The sequence below is a fragment of the Melanostigma gelatinosum genome (genome assembly GCF_949748355.1).
Source record: "Melanostigma gelatinosum genome assembly, chromosome: 10".
NCBI lineage: Eukaryota > Metazoa > Chordata > Actinopteri > Perciformes > Zoarcidae > Melanostigma > Melanostigma gelatinosum.
In genome coordinates, this window is record NC_136643.1 from 9,014,237 (window position 1) to 9,041,706 (window position 27,470).

Below are 27,470 nucleotides of genomic sequence, written 5' to 3' on the forward strand. Positions count from 1 at the left end.
GACCTAGAGCAGGGGTGTCAAACTCATCTCCACTCTGGGCCACATCAGCATCACGGTCGCCCTCAAAGGGCCGGTTAACTGTAAGACTGTATAACTAACTTCTCCCTAACATATTGTTAAATAACTCTCTCTGCATTTGATTATTGTTTATTCAAGTGTAAAAATATTGTACATACAGTTCTATAAATTATATTTAAACACATTTCTGTTATTATAACATAAATCATTTAAATTGAGGGTTAAGAAACCCACATGACTATCAAAGATCAAACTATTAAAGAAAATAACAAAGACAAATATCAAACACAAGTTATGACATTACCTTTGTTCAAAGCTGTTTGTGTCACCTCTCTGCATCACTAATGTTCCTCCCTGTCGTCGTCCTGTGCATGGCAGCTTCATCCAAGAGCTGCTCACTGAGAGTCAGGTCTGATAAACATGGATAGATGCGCTGTGTCCGTGTTGTCTGTGCTTTCATCAACAGTTCATTAAAAACACAAGTACCTGCTCGTCTCTTAGCTGCTGTGTTGTTAGATTGCTGCTAGTTCATGAACTCGGTCTGCGATGGTGTTTCTTCACAAACTGACATTTGTAAAAGTCTGTATCTGGTCGGAGCTCTGCTCACATACCTTCAGCATGCACTGGGCTGTAGCTGTGTAAATATATTCTGCTGTGATTGCAGTCTGCCTTTTAATTCTTGGACAGTTTGATGTTTTTCTTGGAGGCTAAATTTAGCTCCGTGTTTGGTGTCAAAGTGCCGACGTGAATTGTATCCTTCATCACCGACACGCCTCATAACACAGAAGACAGACCCGTTGTTCTCCTTGAAGCACTAACATGTATTCACTTTCACATCTTTCATTACATTTTCTTCCCTCTGCATCAATTTTTCTCTTCGTGGACATTTTGGGATTATTTGTCGATCTTTTTCAATCGTTGGAAAACTGCTTTTCGGGCTGTTGCCGCTCCTGTCCACCTGTTCTGATGGACAGGATGTTTTAATGTCGGTACACAGACAACATGCTATCTCATCATTTCAACTTTCTATCTCACAATTTCAACTTTCTATCTCATAATTTCGATCATGGGGATAGTTTTATTTTCAAGTCTAAAAAAAAATTTTTTTTATTTTTTTTTGCTGGCGGATTCGCGGGCCACATAAAATGACGTGGCGGCCTTGAGTTTGACACATGTGACCTAGAGCATTTGACCTGAGAGTGCGGGCGGGTAAATAGGGGCGAAGTAGATCAGCTACATAAGTCGGAGCCTGACCGTGAAGTGCTCTGTAAGTGATGGTGAGAATTTTGAAGTGTATCCGAGATGCTACAGGAAGCCAGTGGAGAGATCGGAGTACGGGGGTGATGTGAGACCGTCGATTTGTCCTGGTGAGTAATCTGGCAGCAGCATTTTGGATGACCTGCAGACGGTTAAGAGCAGATACACTGAGTGATGTGAAAAGTGAGTTGCAGTAGTCAATGCGTGAAGAGATAAATGTGTGTATGATCATTTCTAATTCAGGTGTTGATAATACAGATCTCAGTTTACTGATATTTCTTAGATGGAAGAAACATGACCTGGACAGCTGCTTAACATGTTGGTCAAATGACATGGAGCGATCAAAGAAAATCCCAAGATTGCGCAGGTTGCAATGGGAAGCAGAGGAGAGAGGACTAATAATCTGCCTGATCATGGGGACAAACTCCTCTGGAGCAATAACTAGGACCTCCGTCTTAGAGTCATTGAGTTGCAAGCAGTTTTCTGCCGACCAGTCTCTGATGGCATTGACACAGTCCAGGAGCCGAGTTAATGTGAATGCCTCGCTGGGTTTAAATGACAGATGAAGTTGGATGTCGTCTGCATATAAGTGATAGGACACATTATAGCTTTTTATGATCGGTCCCAAAGGTAACAGATAAAGGGAAAATAACAAAGGCCCCAAAACCGAGCCCTGCGGTACACCACAAGAAAGTGGAGAGGTAACAGACACAAAATCACCCACAGAGACATTGAAACTTCTGTCACTGAGGTAAGATGTAAACCAGTCTAACGCTATGCCAGATATGCCCACCCAATCACGAAGCCTCTTAATCAGGATGTCATGGTCTACAGTGTCAAATGCAGAACTGAGATCCAGAAGAACTAACACAGAGCAGTCACCTGCATCAGCACACATGAGAATGTCATTTGAAACCCTCAGGAGAGCGGTTTCAGTAGAGTGTTGCTTACGAAACCCAGACTGGAACTTGTCGTACATATTGTGCCTCTCCAGTGCAGCAGTAAGTTGTTTGGCCACCACTTTCTCTAAAAGTTTGGACAGGAAAGGCAGTTTTGATATGGGCCTGTAGTTCATGGGCAAAGCTGGATCTAAGTTAGGTTTCTTTAATATGGGCTGGATAGTGGCATGTTTGAAATAGGAAGGGACAATTCCTGTAGACAATGAGGAATTGACAATAGATGTTACTGCAGGGCCAATGGTTAGCAGAACTTTCTTAAATAGAGAGGATGGAATTATATCCAGAGGGCAAGTTGATGGCTTTCTTTTGGTAATTAAGTCCATCAGGTCTTGAAGGCTGATAGGCTGGAAAGAGCCCATAACAGCAGGAGATTGCGAGGAGCTACAAGTAGCCGAACAGATCCCAGGCCGAATGCCAGACCTAATACCTGTTACCTTATCATTAAAATAGATCAGGAATTTGTTGCAATCGTCAACAGAATAGCATGGTAAAGTGGAGACAGGTGGTGAAACAATTCCTCTAATTGTGTCAAACAGAATCTTGGGATTTTTCGTTGAAGAAGAGATTAGGTTGGCAAAATAAGCAGTTCTAGCTTCCTTTACTGTAGTATTAAAAGAAACTCTGAGGTCTTTGAGATATAAACGATGCACTTCTAGCCCAGTAGCTTTCCAGAGCCGCTCTGCCCTGCGACACTTCTGTCTCACGCTGCACACAGCTTCTGTCATCCACGGAGTAGTGTTATAGGCAGCCCTGGTCCTTTCCTTAAGAGGTGCCACTTTATCCAGCAAAGTGGTGCAATGTTCATTAAATGACTGTATCAAGTGTTCAACATCATTGAGATTTGTGTTAATATCACAGCAGAAGTGCATAGAGAAATGATCAGCTGTACTCTGAGTAATAATGCGTGAGTGGAATGTTTGTTTCAGACACAAGGGGTCAGCATTGACAGAAAGATCAAAGAAAATACATTTATCAATAGGTCCTCACAACGGGTATTATCAATATCAAGACCCAGAGAAAACACAAGGTCCAAGGTGTGACCACCCCTGTGAGTGGCGCCAGAAACATGTTGCGTGAAATTAAAAGATTCAGTAATGTTGAGAAACTCAGTAGCAATACAGTCTGTGGTATCATTGATATGCAGATTAAAATCACCAACCAGAAGCACTTTGTCTAGCTTGATAATAGACGTCAAAAAGTCTGTGAATTCTGATAAAAACTGACCTGCAGGACCTGGAGGTCGGTAAATTAAAAAACAGTAAAACGGCTTTAGCCGGCCCACTTTAGTCAGCTGTAGTTCAAAAGTAGCATAGGATTCTGTGCTCCCCAAGTGGCAGGAAAACTGATTCTTCCAGACCACGGCGAGGCCTCCACCGCGGCCTGTCAGACGCGGTGTCCCAACATAAGAACAGTCCACAGGGCAGAGTTCATTGAAATGGATGCATTCCATATTCCGTTGCCAGGTCTCGGTCAGAAATAAAAAAGCCAAATTATGACTTGTGAACAAGTCATTTAAAATGTGAGCCTTGTTTGTTACAGAGCGTGCATTAATCAGACACATTTTGATGGGGGAAGACACTGTGTCGTCATCAGCACAGGAAGCTTTGGGGGTATGTGCAACATGACGGATCACTCGTGCAGCACCTCGAACCCGACCATAACTAGGGCGTGAGCGCGAGTCTGTGATTCTCACGGGAATGCTCATGGGTCGTGGAGTGGAAGTTACGTTAGAGGCTGGAGACCCTCCATGCCGCCAGGGGGAGCTGGTGTTGCTTGTAGGGGATGAATACGGCTGATGAATGATCGTAGAGGAAGAGTGACAGCGGACAGGGGATCCAGGTGTAAACAGTCAATCATGTGAATGGGAGTGAACAGCATGCTGTAAATTAGCCGCTAGCAGGCGGCTACCCAGCTTGTTAAAATGAATACCATCCTTCTTAAAAGCGGAAGAGCGGCCCCAAAACAGATTAAAATTGTCAATGAAGCTCACGTTGTTGGTCCTGCAGGCGGCCTGGAGCCAGGTGTGGAGGCTGAGGACTCTGCTGAACCGCTGTGATCCACGGCCGAGTGTTGGACTTGGACCACTGATAAAAACAGACAGTCCACAGCTGTTTAAAAAGCTTAAAAGATATGTAAAATCCATCTTGGTCAACTCGGACTGGTGGAGGGCTGTGTCGTTAATTCCCACATGAACGATAATTTGCCGAATGGAAGACGGGAGGGCGCGCAGCAGGCCAGGCAGTGTCAGCAGGATGTCTGGAGCCGTTGCTCCGGGGAAGCAGTGTGTCTCCGCGTTGAAGAAACGGGTGTTCCTGATTATTGAGTCCCCGACTATCAGCGTCGTCGGGGCGAAGAGGGGACAAGGCGGCAACACTGCGCGTGCAATACGCGTGGATGGAGGCGAGGATTCAACCAGTGGTGGCGGAGCAGACGAGCAAGGACTGAGAGAACGGGCGACCGAAGCTTGCCGCGGTGCTGGTGTAAAGCACGGTATGGAGCGGTGTGTCCTGGGGCGAGAGGAGGGCTCAGGAATGACTGGTGCAGGGATGTCGGGGGACCCGGGGCTGTGGGTCCCCCGAGGCGGCAGCTGGGATGATGTAGGAAGCTGGGAGTCAGAGGAGGGAACTCGTGCAGGGCAAGGGCGTCAAATCCATTCTTCAGCTGGACATCGAAGCCATGGGGTGTAGGAGATGTGCGTCTCCCTCTCCGGCTTCCGCGAGCACAGACCAGGGACCAGGGCTCGTGATGTGATGGAGTAGAGCTGACCAGGGCATTAGGCTTAGCTCCGAGCCGTAGCCAGGAGGCCTCAGGAGCTGCGACCGGAGGAGGTGCCGCGGCAGCAGGACTGGAAGCGATGGACTCATGCACGCGGTCGCTGGCTGTGTCAGTCTGTGATGGACCGAAAATGATGGTGTCCATGAGGCTCTCGGCATACTGGATCCTGTAGAGCGTGGATATTCTTCCCTCCAACTCTGTGATTTTATCCACCAGGCGGGCGCAGCTGACACAGTCGGATGGGGTGAGTGAAGCCATAGCAGATCAATGCAAAAACAGTTCTAGTTATAAAAAAGTTCTAAAAAAGTTCTAGTACGTGTTGGCTGACATCGTACTATTAGTAGATCAATTAAAACTAGAAAAAAGAGGGTGAAACAGACACTACGCACAAGTGAGCTGGATCAGGTGACAGGCAAATTGGAGGGAAAACAGTAGCACAGCGTCAGCAACTCGTCACTTCCTGACTCGGTAGAGTTCAGATCTCGGTAGAGTTCAGATCTCGGAGTCTTGACTTGAGCAAACTCCATCCATCCAGTTTAATGAACGGACAAAGTCAGATCTGAAGACTGTTGTTGGGATCTAAAGGAGCGTGTTTGGGTTATCAGCATTTAAGAAACTGAATTCTTGACATCAATAGAATTATTGATGTATGTAACAATTATTAATGATTATTAATAACAACGGGGCACCACCCTGCGAACAGGGACCAATAACCAAACGATAAAACTAAGTCTCATAATTAGTAGTCACTCATAATGTCAATAGTCTGCGTATGACTATACATTCAGTGACAGTGAAGGTTTTAAGTTCGAGCACAGGCTACTACATACAGTCTTATCAAATACATATGCACAAGTAATCACAGACGACTGCTCCTTAAAGTATAACAGAGTTTATTAAATCAAAATAATAAATGATGAGATCAATTAATATTGCAACCAACAAACGTTATCATACAATTTTATATGCCTAAACTAAAGAATGAATAAAATGGATGAGGGTGTATGTCTGTGTGTATGTGTATGTGTGTGTGTGGGTCTGTGGGTGAACAGGAAGGAGAGTCTTACAGCTACCGCTAAAAACTACAACGATGGCGGCGTCGAGTGACGCGGGCCAAAAGGGGAGGGGCCTTAAGATACTACAGCTAAACTACCACCAGATGGCGGAGTCGAGTGACACGGACAAAATGGCGGTGAGACTGCTGTATGTAATCACGTGTGCCGATGCAGCACGTGTGTTGTGAGGCGATCGTTTCAACGGGGTTTCCCCAGGGGCAGAGATAAGAAAGAGAGAGCAAAGGTGGGGGTCATGAATCAAGCTTCTGCGTGCGGTCCGCGTTGCAGTGAGAATGGGGATCGCTGGCGTATCGTACACAACGTGCCGTTGTCGGTAGAACTGCCAGCAGTTATGTACGATAGCCGAGATTCCACACTTCACTCACAGAGCTGATTTAATGAGGAGAGAATACTACATGAAGTGTAGTAAAACAAATGAAAAGAAATCAAATAAATCCCAAGCAAACAGTCATAGTTAATACACGAATACAGCGGAGCTTCTCTGCTCCGTAAAGAGTTGCGTAATATCTCAATATCACGCGACAGTAACTTAAACACAGAAAAACACGGGAATATCAACATATAAATGAATGGCCTGAATTAAACTTACGTTAATTTAAGCTAAGCTATGCCCAGATGCCATGAATCTTACTTGTCGATGCTTCGTTGCAACGTTGAAGTGTTCGTGGCAAAGTGGTCCGTTTCCTCGGCAGGAAGGGGGGGGGGGCTGCTTGCAGCGCGGCTGGTAGCGGGCGCTGTGTGTCGCACGGCTTTTGCTGGTGCGGCTTCGGTCCGTCGTGGCGTGAGCTCGTCCTGGAGCGAAACGCAGACGTGAACTATCCTCGCTGCAGGGAGGACAGTTTAACTTCGGCTGAGACGACGTGGTCCGTAGGTCTCCCGGTAATCATCAGTCAGGAGAGGATTAGACGTCTTCCTGCCGGAGTGTGCGCAAAAAGAAAAGGGAGCAAAAAGCAGAGGACGGATCGCTGAAGCAGATTCGTTATCGCGGGCTGTTTCGTCCAGCGAAATGGCTTGTCAGGGTTTGATGAGGGTTGAGGGGCCGTCGCTTCCTCGTGGCCTCCGTCGTGCTGGAGGGGGGAGGAGAGGCCGATGTATCTTCATGCGTCCAGGACGAAGGTCCGGGTGAAGAGCGGTTGCGTGCTCCCTAACTCAACCGAGGTCGAAGGGAAAAAGCGTGGAGGTCTGATCTACAGACAGTTTTATAGAACAGTGGCTGAACCACAGGGGGTCCCGGAGCCCCTTGGCTCTCGGCCAATGAGACTGCAGCGGTGCACCCAGGTGACTTCAGGAACCATAGTTTTTTTTGGGGGGGGGGGGGGGGGATTCACACCCAAGTGTGAAATTCCACCCAGAGGAGCTGGCTCTCATCAAACTACAGGTCAGGATGAGACCTTTGCTTGAAAAAGTTAAGGCCTGATTCTCTTTGTCCACAGCACATATTGAAGTCATTTGGTCAGACCCCAACACTGTACATACCAAAACACGTTTCGGTTCCTCAGCCAGGTTTTGTCCAGCATTGCAGTCATATTGGATTTTGATAGAAATCTGAATATTTCTGACATAGAGAAACATGTTTAAGTATGGCTGGATGTAAAAGAAATACATGACTTTTTCCTGGCCTAAATGAAATTAATGTTGTCACACAGCTTTATGTAATTATAGAAGTTATGTCATAGTTATACTAACATATTGCATTGCATTTATTCTTTAAATAATGTGCCTATGTTCTGTTTGACAATGTGATCTCACCAGTCATTGAGTGTCTGAGGATTGGGACTACACTGGCCTTTACCCCAACTGATACTCCTCCATCTGAAACACATGACAAGTCAGTTGAATTATGAATCTGCACTTTCCCTCCCTGTTAGACCGAGAAACCATTTTCTCCTTTCCCCTGCTTCATGCCATTTCCTTATCATGACCTTTGGTGTGGTGAACAGATATGGAAACCATTATCTTGTCAAGCTCTGCCATCTACAACAGAAGATAAGACAAAACACTTCCAAAATAAGATGACATGCCAAAGTAACTCTACTTGGTCATGGTAATTATAGTGTACATACTGTAATAAATTACACAAAGTAAATTGACAGGACATTATTGGTGTACATGTTTTAAAGAAATACAAATACATCAAGTAAATGTGTATAAAATCGTGTGCAAGACATCTCTATTTGATGTTATGGCGCAGCATTTGTAAAGCTTCAATAATTTTATGGAGCAAACGTGCATCATACAGTGTGGTTATTTTTTCTTATTTCAGGCTTACTTAATTGGGAAACTGTAAGGAAAAATAAAAGATACTTGCAAAATGATTGACCAGATATGTCTCTATTTTTCTAAAAACATAGTCACTGTTCATACTTTACACAATAATCTTCAGCTCTCCACTTATATTATCAAAGCTTGATGCATTATGCAATAAAATTGATCTCCTACCTCTGCCAGGAAACAGTTGGTGGTAACGGCAGTAGACAGCGGTGTGGGTATCAAGAGCATTTTGCAGCTCAACACCCTTCAGATCTTCTAAGCTGCTCAGTGTCACCAAGGAGTCTGCCATCCCTCCAAACGCTCCGAACGCAAACTACCTTGATCTAAGACCTTGATCTAAGACCTTGATCTAGTAAGGCAAGGCAAGGCAAGGCAAGTTTATTTGTATAGCACATTTCAACAACAAGGTAAGTCAAAGTGCTTCACATGAAACCATTAAAAGCATAAAGGCAAAAGTAAAGGAGATTTAAAAAATACATTGAAACAATAATCGATGTCTCCCTGAGACATTATGCTGCACGCAATCAACCATACACTGCCGCAATTCTGCAATTACTCGCACACAAACCCCGTCTGGAAAAGATCTCTGCCGATCTGCGTTTTATAGTGCCTTGATCTAAGAGTGTCTGGCGCTGTGGATCCATGAAGGACAACCAGAGGCTGAAGGCCCACCTCCAGCAGCTGTTTCAGCAGTGTCTTGTAACAGGTAACCACAGCCAGCTGCGGTTGGTTTGGGAAGCCTGTAGGTAGGAGGTGAGCCCATGAAAGCAACACTTTGAAGTGGGTCACCCCTCTGTTCTGGAGGTACTCAATGTTCTGTTTAGAGCCTGGAGGTATGGGATGAATGCAGTCAAATGTGTCACTGAGGGTTTTCCATACAGGCCCCTCGTCTGTTCATCGGTCACAGGACCTGCAAGAAACATGGCCTGGTGATGCTGATCATGTGTCTGGCACATGCAGCCATACACAGTGATCACAAACAGGGAGAGAAGTTTCCCCAGTGACAACATATTGTCTGAGCACAGGGGACTGAATGAACCATTGGATGGCTAAACCTTTATAGCACCGCTGTTTACGAGCTTGAACTTTCAGTCAGACCAGAGTTTCATAATTGACATTACTGTATGCAGGGGTCCAAACTGCTGTGATACTTTATGACGTGTTTGGTAAGAGTGGTCACAGCCCTGAATGATCCTGATAAAAAAAAACGAAGGGTCAAACAAGAGGCAGAAGAGCTCTTTGATAAAATGTTCAAAAGAACAGAAGCAAATGTGTATAGAGGTCAAGGATGAAATTCCCGAAAAAGATAAAGCTTGAATTCAGCCAGTGCAAACCCCAGAACAAGGGGATAGTATACTTACAGTTCGGATACTTACAGTATCACTTGTTGTGGTTTTGACTTGTATCATGATGTCAAACAGTGTGGTATAATATCCATTTTTATTTTTTTCACAATGAACCAACTCATTTTCATGTTGCTAGAATATTGCTGGAATTTTGATTACCCCACAAACTTTCATGGCCGTCAAATTCAATTCATTATGGATTGAAAAAAACATTAATAAAATAATATAATATAATCTTAATATATAATATGTTTTTTCGTTTATTTGGATCACTTAGATCACTTTTCTTAACAATGTTACAAAGTGTTTCACAACAGCATTAAAAAACTTCAGTGCATAATTTGTGACATCAAATTTGTTTTCTGAAAAATACAGAGGGCAACAGGGAAAACACATAATTACAATGTAATCAATATCATATTGCAGAATTACATCAAAATTGAGAGAAAACCCACTGCTCTATCTTTCAGTCGACCACAGTGATCCATGTATAGTTTGTGCAGATGTGCTGTACATTTCCAAAGTGGTTTGGAATCACGCAAGACTCAAACAGCATATGAAAAGGCATGAGTATATGGCGTTCTGTGCGTTTGTGTTATTCTATAAAAATGATATGGAGTCTAGTACGTGTTCTCAGATTATTTGTTGAAGCAAAACTTCAACCACTTTTTCCTTTGGATAATCCAAAAAAAACATTGCTGATAAGAGTTTATGATGGATACTGTAATAGCTGTCACATGCTTGAGTTGGTCTAAAACTAACAAGATTAGCTGGTGTGAGAGATTCCATTGCACATGTAGGTTCCTTTACTTTGGCTCCCAAGATGTATTTCTTACTTGTGTCGCTTCCAATCTAAAATATGTTATGTTCTCTCTCAGACTCTGCATGCTGCTATAGACATTTACATTTTCACAAAGCATGTTGTAACAACATATTTCACGGTCCTCAAACATGAGCACAAGAGAGGGATGCACTTATCACTTGACATGTGCGAGTCCAGAGTCTTCCTGACCGTATCACAGTGCTGAAATAAAACACCGTAATATGCACCACTTGGCTGTGATATCCATCTCTTAATGGTGTAACAATGCGATAAGAAGTAAACAGAATTGCTTTAAAGCGCTTGGAAATCAGTGGATAATATGAGTTCATCCTTTTGAAGCCAGAATGAAGTACCTATTGTGGATTGCTTTTCTGTTCGTTTTTTGTCTGTATGGTTGCCGGAGCAGTGAGGTGACTGGACAAGATGACTTCCTGCTTGTTGCAGGCCCTCTGGCAAAGCAGCTGGTGAGAAGCTCAGGCAATACGGGGAAGGATGCGTTTGACTGCAGTCATCCCATACCTCCAGGCTTTAAACAGAACTTTGAGTACCTCAAGAACAGAGGGGTGACCCACTTCAAAGTGCCGCTGTCATGGGCTCAACTCCTACCTACCGGCCTTTCCAGCCAACCGCAGCAGGCTGTGGTTACCTGTTACCAGACCCTGCTGAAACAGCTGCTGGAGGTGGGCCTTCAGCCTCTGGTCGTCCTTCATGGATCCACAGTGCCAGAGACTCTGAGATCAAGGTATGGAGGCTGGGAGAGCCAGGAGCTGGTGGAGATGTTTCAGCGGTATGCAGAGTTTGCCTTTGAGGAGTTTGGAGCACTAGCACACTCATGGGTGACACTGAGTGACTTGGATGATGTTTGGCATGATGGGCAGCCTGCTCTGCAAAATATCCTCCAGCTCAACAAGAATATTTACCAGATCTACTATCAACAGTTTCCTGACAAAGGTAATAGAGAAGGAGGAGAGATTTGGTTGATTTATTGATGTCCTTTTTTACAGGATTGGTTATTTGTTACTATCTTTTGATACAAAACAAGAACATGAATAATTTTTTTGTCAACCTTAACCATTTCATATATAATGTAATCATTAATATATTATGTGGTATTGTCTTTTCAATGTGTTTTGAGAAATGAAAAAAGGAGTACTTTACGACAAACTGATAATCCTTACCCTTTACCCCATTATTTATGACATAGATTATATGTGTAGATTGCCATGCATATCTCGAGTCAATGCAGGTGAGATCAATAAAATAATCTAAGCATGCATTTCACTGCACAGCTGTGAAATGTATTTGTGCATTCTCAAAATATCCTCATTGAAAAAGGGCCTAGGGTCCTTGGAATATATTGTGTTCAGAGTGTCTTTATGCTTCAATTTTCGCAGGGAGACATCTGTCAATCGGACTGAGAGCTAGTGATGCTGCAATTCTTCCCCAGATCAAAGGTTCATCTCCAGTAAGATGCATTGTTTGTTCTCTTATATATATTTTATTTATTTATTTTTCAGGGACAATGCACACTAATCAACAGTTGAACTGTAAGTGAGCCAGAGTTAGCCAGAGAGGCTAATTTCCATCTGCTGTCCCCGGCCAGATGTTTCAAGGCAGCCTAAAATAACAAAATCTCAAATTTAAACGGAATTAAATTCATAGAGAAACGGACAGCAACGTATAGACAAAACCAATACACAGCAAAAGAAAAGTGTACGACATTAAAGCAGAGCAGACATAATAGGTTTCAGCATGCGTCACGCAGAACAGACCCACCTACAGGACAAGCACATATATAACACTGAAGCACATAACATACACATACAAAAAAGGAAAATAGCAACACTGAACAAGACAAATGCACATATAGGCGAAACAAGCAGGCAGGACAGACAGCACATCAATGCTTGCACACCTGATTGGCAACAAGCCATTCCTTGAAGTTATGCTTGAATGTTTTGTACGTGTTTTGTGTGCGTATGTGTGGTGGCAGAGCATTCCATTTTAAATGTATTCCTTCTTTACATAATTTACTTCAGATGCTATTGCTATAAGGCTCTAAATGAAAACCATTTGAGAATAGTAAATCAATATCAAAAGAAGTGGTTTGTCGTGTTCTCCTTAATATTTTGTATATTTGCTCATTTATTTGAAGCTTACATTTTGTCACGTCCCCTTGCAAACCTAAAATGTAAAAACGAGTATATTAGTGTGGTTGTCTGTATGAAAGGGACGGACTGCACCAAAATACTTGCAGTTGTTTCGACCTCCTTGTATCTTTCCTGTCACGCTTCCTCCATCAAGAAGTGATGGTATCATCTTGGCGAGGTCCTGTTCGTGCCTTATCTTCTGTATTCGTTTCAGCGTATCCCAAAGTGTATTGTCAGCATTTCAACTTGTTTTTTATAACTCTTCTTATCTTAACTCTTTGGTAATTAGTGTTAATTCTGTGTCAGCAACTTGTTGCCCATGCCTGTATCTGCACTCGTACACACATTCATCGCAAAATAACTGGTATACAGCTATTTCACGAATTGGCCGGCTTGTGTCTTATGCAATGGTATGTCAATGCAGGCCTCATGGCAATACAAATTAAACAAGCACCTTTTTTTCATTAACATACATGAGTGGGATAACATACAGTACGGTGTCTCCTATTTTGAACAGATGGATTTCTTGTCAGTGCACATTGAATACAACTGTGCCTCTGCATCAAACTTTGCAAAGGAGCTGAGCAGCTTACAGGTAAGAATACAATAAAAGGTGTTTCTTTTCACATTGCATTTCATATGTTGTATCACACTGCAGCCACATGAATGTTCTGTTGTAGATGTCAAGTGGGGACCTGCCAATCCTGATATACGAGGTGACTGTTCATGGTTGTCCCGACAGTCAATACCAGCTTTTTGGCAATTTCTTACAAGGTAAATGCCATTATAGCTGACTTAATATTATTCTGTTATACAGTATTGTTCATATAACTTTTCATATAACATATTTGCTGAAACTGTCACTATTTCCTTACAATAGGGATAATCTGTAAAACAATCAGGTTCCTTTGCATCCTCTTAGTGATCTTTGCAATTTGCAAGATTCCACCAAGGAAAACAAACAATCAGAGTTGAGAAGTCTCTGACGCAGCTGTCAATCACTGCTCACATAGGTTGGGAACTCCGATCAAACTAGGCAGCGCTGTTCAAATATGAATCAATATTCTGTTAACTTCGTGTTCTGTTATTTTGTGTTGAGTTCGGGTTATAGTAAGTGCATTTTGCATAAAGTTGAAAACTTGTAGCATAATAATCAACATAATCTGTTTTTACTGACTAAACAGATCAAGGGTAGCCTGTTGTAAATTGCAATATCATTAACTTTTACAATACCCATGTAATTCCCAATAATCATGGGAGTGTTATTGGGAGTGTTATCATATGTCATTGACCAGTGTCAATTCTTCTTGTTATGGTCCAGTAAAGTTTTACAAGGGCAATCACATCCATGGTGAAGCACAGCCGGAGGACTTCCTTTGCTCTTTATAAGTCAATGCATAAAACACAACACAGTGTGTTTAGCAGGCAATACCTATTGTTTAAACATTGATTTCCACTGTAATGTGGCAAGTAAATTGGTTTGATGCAGAGTTTAAAACAGATGCCTAAATGACATTTGGTAATGACCAAATACCTGCCACGCTAATGACATTCCCTGCAGCCTCAGCTGTACTTTGAGTTTAACCAATTTGCTGTAACAAAAAGGAATGTATCTTTTTAATTCTACCGGTACATATTATATTAATGTTGATCATATCACTGTTAGTAACTTTGTCTGGCTTTCATCACAGCCTTATTGAACAACAATAACCTGAATATTGTGGGATGTGACATGATGGATATGTTGGATAAGCTGGACATGGAGGCCGTCCCAACCAGGTAACTGTTTTTCTTGGTGAAATATACAGTTTCATATATACTGACAAAACTTATTTCTCCTCGTATGTTTACACTGTTTTATGTCCTCTTTTCCAACAGTCATGGTATTTCGTACTACAATAGAATTAAAATATTTAAAAACAGTTATCGGAATGTGTGGAATAAGTTTGGGGCCCAGACCATAACAGAACGAGACATTTTCCTCAATGAATCATTCCCGTCAGGCTTCCAATGGGCTACCTCCAGTGAGTCCTTCAAGGTTGAGGGAGGCTGGTCAGAAGGTGGGAAGGGAGAGACCATTTGGGACCGTTTTGGTCATGACGGCCTAGCATTTGCCAATCAGACAGCTGATCTAGCTAGTGACAGTTACCACAAGGTGGATTATGATGTCTACCTCCTGAGAGGTCTTCATGTCAACACCTACCAGTTTTCCATCTCCTGGGCCCGTATTTTCCCCTCAGGCCACCGGGGAAGCCAATCAGAGAAAGGGGCTCTATACTATGACAAGCTGATCAACGCTCTCATTGAGTCTGGCATACAACCTGTAGTCACTCTCTACCACTGGGATCTGCCCCAGACACTCCAGGACTATGGTGGATGGACCAACACTTCCATTGTTGAAGCCTTCAAGGACTATGCAGACTTCTGCTTCTCCAGGTTTGGAGACAGGGTCAAGACATGGAACACATTCAGTAGCCCCTGGGTGGTGAGCCATGCTGGGTATGGCACTGGTGAGCATCCCCCTGCAGTCAAAGACTATGTGGTTGCCTCTTATCAGGTGAGGGCAATGGTCTAATGATAATATAAATATTCACAAATTAATTTGTATTCTTATACATTTACACCACTATTTATTTTGCCTTCGCAGGCCACTCACAATATGCTCAAGTCTCATGCTGAGGCTTGGCATGTCTACAATGACAAATACAGAAAGACACAAGGGGGGAAAGTGGGCATTGCATTGAACTCTGACTGGGCTGAGCCCATGGACCCCTCCAGACCTGAAGACATAGCAGCTGCAGATCGCTACCTGCAGTTCATGCTAGGCTGGTTTGCACATCCTATATTTGTAAATGGAGATTATCCTCCAACACTCAAGACTCAGATTGAACAGAAAATGAATGAGTGTCCCCTCTCTGAGCCTGCAAGACTTCCAGTTTTCACTGCTGAAGAGAGCCAGAGGATAAATGGAACAGCTGACTTCTTCGGATTAAACCACTACACCTCCCGGTTGGTCAACAACAGTATTGGTGGCTGTACCCCTGGTCCTGAGGGGGTGGGTAACTTCCAGGCACATGTGGACCCTTCATGGTCTTCTACAGCTTCAGACTGGATCTATTCTACACCTTGGGGTCTCAGAAGACTTCTTAACTACATTTCCTTAGAATACTTGAATGTTACCAAATTGCCTATCCACATAACTGGGAATGGTATGCCTACTGAGCACACTGGGGACACTCTCAATGACACCGGTAGAATAGAGTACATGAAGAGTTACATCAATGAGGCCCTGAAAGGTAAGTGTCTGGAATTTCTCTGATCGGAAACCACTTTTTACAAGGTGTTAAAAATATTGTCAGCTTTAATGTGATGTGGTGTGTGTCTATTTTTGAGCAATATTCATAGATGGAGTGGATGTGCAGCGATTCACAGTGCAGTCACTCATGAATGGATTTGAGGGAGAACAAGGTTACAGCCAAAGATTTGGTCTTCACCATGTCAACTTTGAAGATGCAAACAGACCAAGAACCCCAAAGCAGTCTGCATATTTCTATTCTCAGGTTATCAAGCAAAATGGATTTGGTTCACATAAAGGGCATGCTTTTAAAGTATCAGAGATGCAACTCAACCGCCGTCCAATGGCTTTATCACCCTCTGACGTCCCATCTAAATCCAAGGTTGTCTGGGAGGAATTCTCAAACCAGTCGAAATTCCAGAGAAAAATGTACCACTATGGCACTTTCCCACAAGGCTTCAGTTGGGGAGTATCATCTTCAGCTTACCAGATTGAAGGTGGCTGGAATGCTGATGGGAAGGGGCCCAGCGTCTGGGATGCATTCACCCACAAACCTGGCAGTATTCCTGCAAATGCCAATGGAGATGTGGCCTGTGACAGCTACCACAGACTTGAAGAAGACTTCTACATGCTGCGAGCTCTAAGGGTGAATTCATACAGATTCTCTTTGTCCTGGTCCAGGATCTTTCCTGATGGTCGGCTTACCTCCCAGAACCAGAAAGGTGTTGACTACTACAATAGACTAATTGATGGTCTCTTAGCATACAACATCACTCCCATGGTGACTCTCTACCACTGGGACCTTCCTCAAGCTTTGCAAGACCTTGGTGGCTGGGAAAATGTAGAGATGATTAACATTTTTAATGACTTTTGTGACTTCTGCTTTGCAACCTTTGGAGACAGAGTGAAATTTTGGATGACCTTTAACCAGCCTCACACAATTGCATGGTTAGGATATGGACTTGGACAGATCCCACCAAATGTTAAGAATCCAGGTATTGCACCATACACAGTTGCACACAACCTTATAAAGGCACACGCCAAGGCTTACCACACATATGACGATAAGTATCGCAAATCCCAAAGTGGTCGAGTATCCATAGTCCTCAATGCTGATTGGATCGAACCTAAAGATGTTAATGTTCCCCGTGAGGTGGTGGCTGCTGACCGTGCTCTGCAGTTCCAACTAGGTTGGTTTGCACACCCCATTTTCAAGAATGGCGACTATCCAGATGCAATGAAGTGGCAAGTTGGAAACAAGAGTGAACTCCAAGGTCTTTCAGAGACAAGACTACCTTCCTTCACTGAAGAAGAAAAGACCCTCATCAAAGGAAGTGCTGACATGTTCTGTGTAAATCATTACACTACAAAGATTGCACGCCATGCTACTTTGAGGCTTTCCCCTCAATCCTATGAATATGACCGGGACTTGTCAGAAGCAGAGGAAGATGATTCACCAACTACTGCCATCAGTAACCAGAGAGCTGTAGCATGGGGCTTGAGAAGACTCCTCAACTGGATCAAAGAGGAGTATGAAGATCCAGAGGTTTACATTACTGAGAATGGAGTAGCTACAGAATCAAAGACAACTTGGGATGACTCTGCCAGAGTGTTTTATTACAAGACCTACATTGATGAGGCTCTGAAAGGTACACCGATGTAAATACATGTGTGAAGATAAATTATATGATTATCATGACTGTTCAGATTTTTAGTCTTGATAATTTATTTGTGTATGTATGTTTCAATAACAGCCTATGACCTTGATGGTGTGAAGGTAAAAGGATACATAGTAACATCGCTCATGGACTCTTTTGAGTGGCTTAATGGGTACAAACTAGGATTTGGTTTGCACCATGTGGACTTCACCAACCCAAACTTGCCGAGAACACCCAAGTACTCAGCCCATTTCTACTACCAAGTTATAAAGGACAATGGTTTCCCTACACCAGATGATGAGAAGCATATTCATGGACATTTCCGCAAAGATTTTATTTGGAGTACTGCAACGGCATCATACCAGGTAGGTTTTTGATGAAGCCCCTTCATTAATGCTGGATCATGGATTTGCATATTCCTTGCACTGCTCTTTCCAAATTAAAACTGTGTTTTGCATTTCTTATCTCAAGATTGAAGGGGGATGGAGAGCGGATGGAAAAGGTCTCAGCATCTGGGACAAGTTTGCTCACACTCCTCTTCGAGTGTTCAATGATGACAATGGTGATATAGCCTGCAACAGCTACAATAAAGTAGAAGAGGATGTTGCTATATTGAAGCAACTTAAGGTGACCCATTATCGTTTCTCCATATCCTGGCCGAGGGTACTTCCTGATGGCACCACCAAGCACATCAATGAGGCTGGACTAAACTACTACAATAGACTGGTGGATGCACTGCTTGCTGCAAACATCCAACCTCATGTATGTGTAATTCTTGCTTCTCAGGAAATTATGCATTATGCAGGTTGGTTAATTTTGTAAACCTGGTTTTCCCTTTGTTGTCAGATTACTCTCTACCACTGGGACCTTCCACAAGCTCTGCAGGACATTGGGGGCTGGGAGAATGAGACTATTATTGTCAAATTCAGGGATTACGCTGACCTCATCTTTAGCCATCTTGGCCACAAAGTGAAATTTTGGATCACCATTAATGAGCCGTACAATATAGCCAATGTGGGCCATGGCTATGGGGCGGCTGCCCCAGGTATGCTTTTCCGTAATGCTCTTCATCTCACACTCTCATATGCTCACTTCATTGGTGTGGAGTACAGGTTGAAAAGTGACAATTAATCAAAACAGTGTTGCATGGTCATGGAGTGTTTTGAAACAGTTTTTTTTCTGGAAAGCAATTCTTAGTTTTGACCTTTCTAAACAACAATGACAACAATGAAGCATACACAGCTAAAGAAACTAGAAAATGTGTCTGTTGCTCCTTGTGTTTCCAGGGATCAGTTTCCGACCAGGCACTCTGCCCTACATTGTGGGTCACAACCTGCTTAAAGCACATGCTGAGGCCTGGCATCTCTACAATGACAAGTACCGGGCCAAACAGAAAGGAATTATCTCCATCACCATCAACTCTGACTGGTCAGAGCCCAGAAATCCCTATAAGCAGGAGGACATTGACGCTGCAAGACGTGTGGTTCAGGTGCTGAAATACTTACTGTTGTTACTGTTTGCAGATTATTTTTTTGCATGCTCATTTCTTTCACATTTTACAATAGACATGAAAGTTGCAGTTAAGGTCTGTTGTGTGTCTCCTTGTGCAGTTCTACATTGGCTGGTTTGCACATCCTGTATTTAACGGAGACTACAGCAACATGATGAAGACAATCGTTCGAGAGCGAAGCCTAGCTGCTGGTCTGCTAAAATCTCGGTATTATAAAAAACAACATCAGAGCAAGAAAGAGAACTGATGGAAAATTGTTTTACATTTATCTGGTAAATGTAATTAGTTTGATTTAATCTCTCCAGGCTGCCTGAGTTCACTCCTGAGGAGATTAAGAGGATTAAGGGTACCTATGATTATTTTGGGTTCAACCATTACACCACAGTCCTGGCGTTCCCTGTGAACTATGGAAACCTTCAGCATTATGATGCCGATAGGTAAGCAAGTACAAACATACCTACAGGAACCAAGTGGGAGTAGCAAGTTAACACAATCACATGGTGATGAGCTAAAGATGTACCTTAATTTTTGTGACGTAAAACCATTTAACTGATTTAATGTTCTCAGGGGTGCAGGAACGATTGCTGATCGTACCTGGCTGGATTCAGGCTCATCTTGGCTGAAGGTCTCACCGTTTGGATTCCGCAGGATATTGAACTTCATTAAGGAGGAGTATGGAAATCCAATTATTATCATCACAGAAAATGGCATGTCAGAGCGAGGGCAGATTGACCTAAACGATATTCATCGGAGCTACTACTATGAAAAGTACATCAACCAGGTGCTGAAAGGTATCAATCCACATCTCCCATCGTTTATTTGAATTGAGACCATCCACAATATCTCATGTAAAGTATCTGAGAAATGATTGAAGTGTAATGGATCATAGCAACCTTGCTGTTTCAATACTTTTCATGTTCAAACCAAGGTACTGAATTTCTTGTGCAATGTAGAATGTATTTGCGTTCCTAAAGGTGTTCATTTTCTCCTCCTAGCTTACTTGCTCGATAACGTGGATATCCGGGGTTACACAGCTTGGTCCCTGATGGACAACCTAGAGTGGGCTACTGGCTTCTCAGAAAGATTTGGCCTTTTCTATGTCAATCACTCAGACCCTAAACTGCCTCGACTGGCCAAGACTTCTGTTACCCTCTACTCCACCATCATCAACTGCAACGGATTCCCGGACCCCGCCTTGGGACCCCATGAGTGTTTAAATACTGTGCCTGAAGGTAAATTGATGCATTGATGCAACCAGCACCTTTAAAGCTCACCAATTAAAACGTAATTTGTGCAAAAACCTAAGTTAAAGAAAACAAGAAGTTGTGGTTGTACGAGGGTTATGTGCTGGACTATTTCTTAGACAAAAGCACAGACTTCCTGGAGTCTTGTTTTCAGCGTATTCAACAAGAGATGTCAATATAAATCCTACACACTGTATATACAGAAAGAAAATAATGGTTATTTTCCCGTAAAATGTCACTATTTCTTTCATGGAAAACATTCAGTATTAGTAGACATTTAGATTTTGTGAACAGCAGATTTTCTGTTGCCACATTTACGATGTGAAAAACAAAATATATATTAACCCCTTAGTCTTTTCGACAGCAACGAGCGTGCCGATCACCACGCCTGCTCCTTCCGACAACACTGTGAGCTTCCTGGGTATGAAGCTCTCTACCAATGATGCTGAGACCGGACTTATCACCACATTTGCTCTGCTGATTGTTGCAGCGTTTGGAGCTATTTGTACATCTTTTTTTTTGTTTAAGGCAAAAAAACATTCCAAGAAAAACATTAAATTGAATCTATAAAACTGGAACGGAAATTCTGCAAAAATGCAGAGTTGTAATCAAAGTCCAACTTGCAGTAACCTGTCTGCATATTCTTATGAGCACCATTTCATAAAACTTCATGCATGTTAATGAAGTTGTAGATTAAATGTGTTTAGCTGCATGCTGTACAAAGATGTATTCTTCTCCCAAGCGCATGATTCAACAGATTGTTATTTTTCTTTCATTCAGTTACATCTCCAATATGTTGCTGCTCATCTCATGTTTCAGATCATGATTAAAATAATATGCAAGTTGTTCATGATCCATGCTATTTACTGCTAAAACTGATCCCCTGTAGATGTATTATGGAATGTGAGCCACACTGAATCATGCACGATCTGCCCTTCGCTTGAGGCAGCACTCCGTCCTGTATTCAAAAATTAAAACACAAAGAAGTCATTGACAGCAGCAGTCCCATGCCCGGACCAGTGAGACAGCCTTATACTGCGATCAGGTACATAATCGACATAATTTGCACTTGCATTGTGAGACAAGTAAATAAATGTTTTCCCCCATGCATGAAACACTGGATTGTGACCTGAATTGTTGCTCATTAAAGCCATGCATGCATTTATAGGAGAACAACTTCAATGTTGGGTTAAACATTTGGGAGCTGAAGCTCTGTCATTAGACTAGCTGAGGTTTTAGGTGCTTTTCACAGCAAAATCATATGGTCTCCTGAACCTTACTGCTGTGTCTCCGCAGAAGCTGCAGCTACAAACTGCAGCTGTGGTTTAGCATCAACACTAAAGATCAGCTGAAGCCACTAGATGTCACTGCAGGTGTAAACAGATCCTGCTGCATGCTGGTTTTCAGAGGAGATTCAGAACTTCTAAATCTTTAACCATCCAATAAAAGACAAGTTATTATAATGTCCAACTAATGTAATATCATGTCATTATACTTTAAACAAATAAAACACTTATGCTTCAGTTCATGTTTGATGCCAAGATGAGGGTTAGTGACTATCTGTCAAACTGGAGCGGTCGATTCAGTCACAGGTCACAGAGAACAAACCCAAACTGAAATCATTAAAACATTAAAACATTGGATTGTATCACTGATTATCGCTGCAGTTTTAATGTAAGCTAGTTGACATATTATTGATACGAGATTAAGTGTTATGGGTATGATGCACTTTTTTAGATAAAAATATAAACCTGATGCTTGTGATGATCAAAAGTGCAGCTCCTGATATATTGTTTTAGAGGCATTTCTGAATAGTTCCTTTCAGGAATTAGTGTTAATGGTGGCTGAACTGCAAAGTAAAAACAAAATAAAAAATAAGCTTGATTGTAGTTTTTCAAAGTAAATTAACTAAATGAACATACTGCATTGTGTAACTAGGTTATGATCTAGTTGGTGGTTATTAATCCTTTCATATTACAATATACTATTACTTTGATTGTACTCGGTTAGTTGGCAACTCAGTAATTTCTTGATATGTAAATGAATATCTGTAAATATAGTAGTGAGGATATTTTTCTTTTTATGAGATGCTGCAGGAGTTTCTAAAGAGGCAAATGAAGATGAGACGTGTCACGAAACACATCAGTCCAACATTTATTACAGCTATAAACTGAAAGAAACACAACTTAAAGCAGTCCTGCTCAGGTTAGATACATATATTTGACTTGCCACAAAAACACACAAGTAACACACATTCCTTTGCCTTTACTTTACCTCTAAGTTTTCCACTCCAGCTACAGGAATCCCACGGCCTGGAAGCAGTGGACACCAGGACTCTATCTTATAACAACACAGAAAGAAAGAGAGAAATTGAACACAAATGTGGTGAGGTTCACCGGTCAGGGTTACTGTGTGATATGAGAGCTTGAAACCACTTAGGTACTTTATTCAGGTAGATAAGGATGGAGCACAGAGACCCATTCACCCCATAACTGCTGTAGCAAGGATCAGGCCTACACAAAAAACTCTGGATCTTCCCCTTTGGATTTTTTTGAGAAAACTTATAATCTTTACGGATTTCTTTGTCTCTTCATTAAGTTGTATGAACTTACTGTCTTGCTTAAGGAGGAGTCAAGGTGGACTGGTGGAGCCGGTGATCGCACTGCCAATCCTCTGATTGGAGGACAATCCGCTCCATCACTGAGCCACAGCAGCAAATGACACGGTGGAGTTATTGGAAAACATCTGTTGTTTCCTCCTGTTTCTGCTTCTCCAAGGATCTCAAAAGAGTCAAATGTGCCTACTCTTCCTCCCCGTACTGTGACATCTTCTGCTCTGCCTTCCCAGACCGCAGGCTCTAGTTAGTACTTGTTGCGAGTCCTCGACCTGGACAACTTTTTATACATATCACATTACAACACTTGCATCAGCATTAAAGTTATAGTCTTGATCAAAAATAGAGAGTAGATAATGTAATTATGTCATTAGAATTTTTTGGCTGCTGTCATACGATTTCATATGCCTCTCATTCAGATTTGTGTTTGTGAGGTATAAATCTGCTAGTCGGGAGCTACCCAGCATGCATTTCTTCATGACTGTATATTACAGCGACCATTTGTAAACATCTACTCTATCAGAGTTGGAGTCTTCTTTAAACAATGATTCTAAACTGTCGGGCAACAGTTTTTACTGAAATTAATCGAAAATATGTAACAATATAACAAATATAACAACCAATAAACATAAATTTTAAGATACAGTACATTCAAGTGAGAGTTGTGTGTATTTACTGTATATAGAGAGATGTTTTTGAGTTTTGTTTGTTTTATACAGCTGGCTCTTATAAAGATGACATTTAGTTTCAGTTAATTTATACTTGGAATGATCCATTGCTACTCAATAGTTCTTAGAGAAAGCACAGTCGGACTGTATTGTATTAGAAATGAAAGCATTTGGACTGTGTGTAATCCTCCTGTGAGCCACACCTTGTTCAGTGACATGTTCCTTCATTGTGATGAACTTGGACACTTTAGTTTACTTTGACTCAATCCCACTTACATTGTCCTGTTGTAAACTCGCTAGAGCACCAAATGTGTTTCATCCCCCGGCTGAAAATAGTCCCGAATAACAGCACCATTTACTCATGGTGGAAATCATTTCATATAAACTAGTGTCCAGCTGTGTGGAGCTACTGAGCACTCTTTTGAAAATTCTCAACATACTTTGGACTTGATTTTGTCAAAATATTAACATCTGCCTTATTCTTAGTCAATGAGATACTTCTAGCCTGATATTTATTTATTTATGTTTGTCTACCAAACATTAGATCAAATTTGTAAAACAGCATGCTAAACCTTCAATTAAGCGAATCACAAAATGTTCTGAATTTCAGTATTTTAATTTAATTTTTAATTTAATTTATTAATTTCGGTTGGAACTGTGAAAATAGTCAAATGGCACAACTCTTATATTCTGAATACCGAAACAATTGCACATTGTATTTTGTTTCAGTGCTTCATAATTCACTAGTCACTCAAACCATGTCATCATCACCACTCCTGAAAGTTTGGGTGTGTATAAGTCAAAAGCAAGTGGAAAAAGGGAACTTGCGTCATCATATATTCAGAATACTACAGTAAACCAAAAACGCACTTCAGGGCGAACAGCTCTCTGTTAGCTTTTCTGTGCATGGAAGGTCTTCATGCACTTCACTCAGGGTCCACTAGACGTCAGTCTTCGATCTCTGCTGCACACGATGATGACAATGGCGTGAGAGCGTTTGAAAAAGCTTCTTATATGAAGTTTTGCATGTGGTCAGTTTACATGGAAATACAAATTACTACTGACTCAGTATCTGAAGAAAAACATCTTTTGTCTTTTGTATAAATGGGGATTCAGAGTAATGATCTTTCAGCATTATTATTATTATTATTATTATTATTATTTTTCAAACAAAGAAAGAAAGAATATTTCACCCCATTTTTTTTGGGGGGGGGGGCATAAAATGTGTCCTGCCTCATGTAAAATAAGCATACAAAACAAACTTTTCTGCATAATATTACTGTATAGTATTGCCCTGTGTGAGTGATATTTATCTTACCAATTGCTGGCATTGTGCCCCATGCAGCTTTACTTCCTGAAAGGTGTGCTCCACCTCCAGACAAAAGGTCACATGTACAGTATCTATTCCCCCAGCCGAAATGCTTTAACTGTTAGTACCGGGAGGACTGCTGCTCACTCCAGTGAGTGGAGTGAGCAGTTGAAAACTATGCACTTTTTTAAGCTACTAAAGTTACTGGGATTAGAAGATTTGTATTTATTCAATGCTTCCTCTAAAAAGAATCCAAATTAAATAAAAAGCAATGTAGAAAAATACGCATGCGCAACACAAGTTATTTCTATTAACTCCAGCTTACTTTTATCAAATTTTTCAACGAGGTCAGAATGTTCTGAAGGGCCAACACATTCTTACCCCAATGCATCAAATACCAAGCTGCTGTACTGCAGGACACAACATTGTAAATGAGCTAGGTTCACCAAAATATCAAGATGAATTCGTTGAATAATACCCAGAATTCCCTGAGTTTGAAACTTAGACGGATGTAAAAAGAGTCGTTGGGTTTTTCACTGACAAAGTTATTCAGACATTTCAGTGATCCCTCTTGGAAAGGAAACAAATAGTATGATGAAAATATATTGCAGCAGAACCAAAGGGTCTCCATTCTCTTCCACTCTGTTATCTTCCTTCTACATCAGTGGTAGAGATGACTGTGCAGAGATCTCCATTTTTCTTTCCAGAGTAGACAGAGGGGATCAGACCGAGAATAGACTGAGAACGATTCTTTTGCAGAATGTCAAGCAAGCTGCAAGGACAGAAAACTGCTTGAAACCACAAAGATACGACAGTCTGACCCAACAGGACGAAGAAAAACATGCAGAGTGATACGCGGGTGTATCCAACCCTTTCTTTGAACTTTTGTTTTACAGTTGGGCAGTTGGGTGTCAAAATGTGGAACTGTCAGATGTGAAGAGATCAGTTTGCGAGACATCATGACATTGAGCAGATGGAGAGGCTTGTATGATACAAAGATCCTGAGCGCGAGTAATCTCCTGGTGAATCATCCGTGATGCTCAAGTCAAACAATGACTTATTAATGCATCTTATAACAGGTACTCCCTGCACAATTTAGGTTTACGAGATTTACATTTCATAATTTCTTTCTCTTCTTTTTGTACAATTTAGACTTCATTTTATTGCATATAATACACTTTGTAACTCTTTCAAACATCTTTCAAAACTAACTTCAGAACCTTCAGAATCGTCTTCTTGTTATCGTCGTACCTTTTGGAACAACAATTGACAACAGCATTGTGAATGGCTGACGATTGATGCAACTATAGCTCATCATTCTTTGCCGTTTGGTTGAAGTCAGAGCAGCTGTGCAGTCGACAGAAACAAACTGGTGCATCTCTGCTCTTAGTGCACGGCTGATCAAATCTAGTTTTACACTGATGAAACCACAGCAGATGCTTTCAAGAGCATAGTCCTCTTCATCTCTCACGCAGCACGCTAGGAAAACCCTCACAGCCGCATCACTGGGAGCAGATGCATTTGTTGTATTTGGCTCTGTGGTGTACTGGGTGGTATGGTTTGTGTGTCTGTGATGTAAGTCAGCTGCATATTTAGCCATTTGCAATGCTGCAGTGCAAACGTGGAAAAATACGTGTAAAGCAGAATTAGATTGAGCCAAAAAAAATCAAGTATCCAGGTGGGAAAACTAAAACACTGAACTGGAAGATGCTAAAACACGTGGAGCAGAGGAGAACTGCACAGCGGTGTCATCATTCTTTTTGGGTTCAGCACCATGAAGGACTCGTTTCACAAGAAGGCATGTGATTCGTTGTTGGAAAAACACTTTGAAACCTAAAATGGCATTTTTATTTTTTTCAGTTTATTGAGAGTATTTTTATGGATTTATTGCATTTCATCTCTATTTAAAATTTGGAATTGTCGTTAAACAGCATGCAACTTTAATAAAAATGGATTAAAGGATGATGAAGTGTAAACCAGCACTTTCATTTTTACTATCAAAAACAGTTATTGTACACAATTATTGTAGATATCTTTACACTATAAATCTATCAATCTTTTTCATCAGTGGTGTAAATTATTGCCCTATAACCTCAAGCTACTGTGCCATCTGGCTCAAGCTGCTCTTCTCTTGTTTCGCTTGTAAACATTGCTCCACTGAATTGGATGAGAGAGGCTGATGTCAGACCCATGTAAAAGCAGGATGTGACCAGGGTTGTGTTCGTTTATGAGAGCATTAGATGAAGGGGTGAAACTGTATTACTCTCTCCACTGCACGAGCACCAAGAAGTTGAATAGTGTGATGCTTAATTTGGTGTTTGAAGTGAAAACAGAGAGGATGTGCTGGACATTGGTCCAGCTGCTGATCCTGACGACACTCGGCAGTCTGTCCTGCGCTGAGGTTAAGACAACGGTTCCAGTTTCCTGCCCAGACTACCAGACTGTGTCAAACTCAAGGCCCGCGGGCCGAATCCGGCCCGCCACGTCATTTTATGTG

At 41.9% G+C, this 27,470-nt stretch overlaps 1 protein-coding gene across 1 annotated transcript; it reads left to right on the forward strand.

The window, feature by feature from the left end:
- Positions 1-10,869: 10,869 nt before the first annotated feature.
- On the forward strand, positions 10,870-20,952 carry LOC306783066 (lactase/phlorizin hydrolase-like; the record flags this gene model as incomplete). The annotated part of the gene is made up of 17 exons (XM_079276596.1): positions 10,870-11,476; positions 11,920-11,990; positions 13,193-13,270; positions 13,356-13,449; positions 14,367-14,454; positions 14,554-15,232; positions 15,323-15,971; positions 16,069-17,619; positions 17,725-17,993; positions 18,100-18,390; positions 18,475-18,673; positions 18,915-19,117; positions 19,239-19,345; positions 19,444-19,575; positions 19,706-19,929; positions 20,134-20,370; positions 20,747-20,952. The coding sequence occupies 17 exons, from the start codon at positions 10,870-10,872 to the stop codon at positions 20,950-20,952; spliced, it is 5,685 nt and encodes a 1,894-aa protein (XP_079132722.1).
- Positions 20,953-27,470: the final 6,518 nt, after the last annotated feature.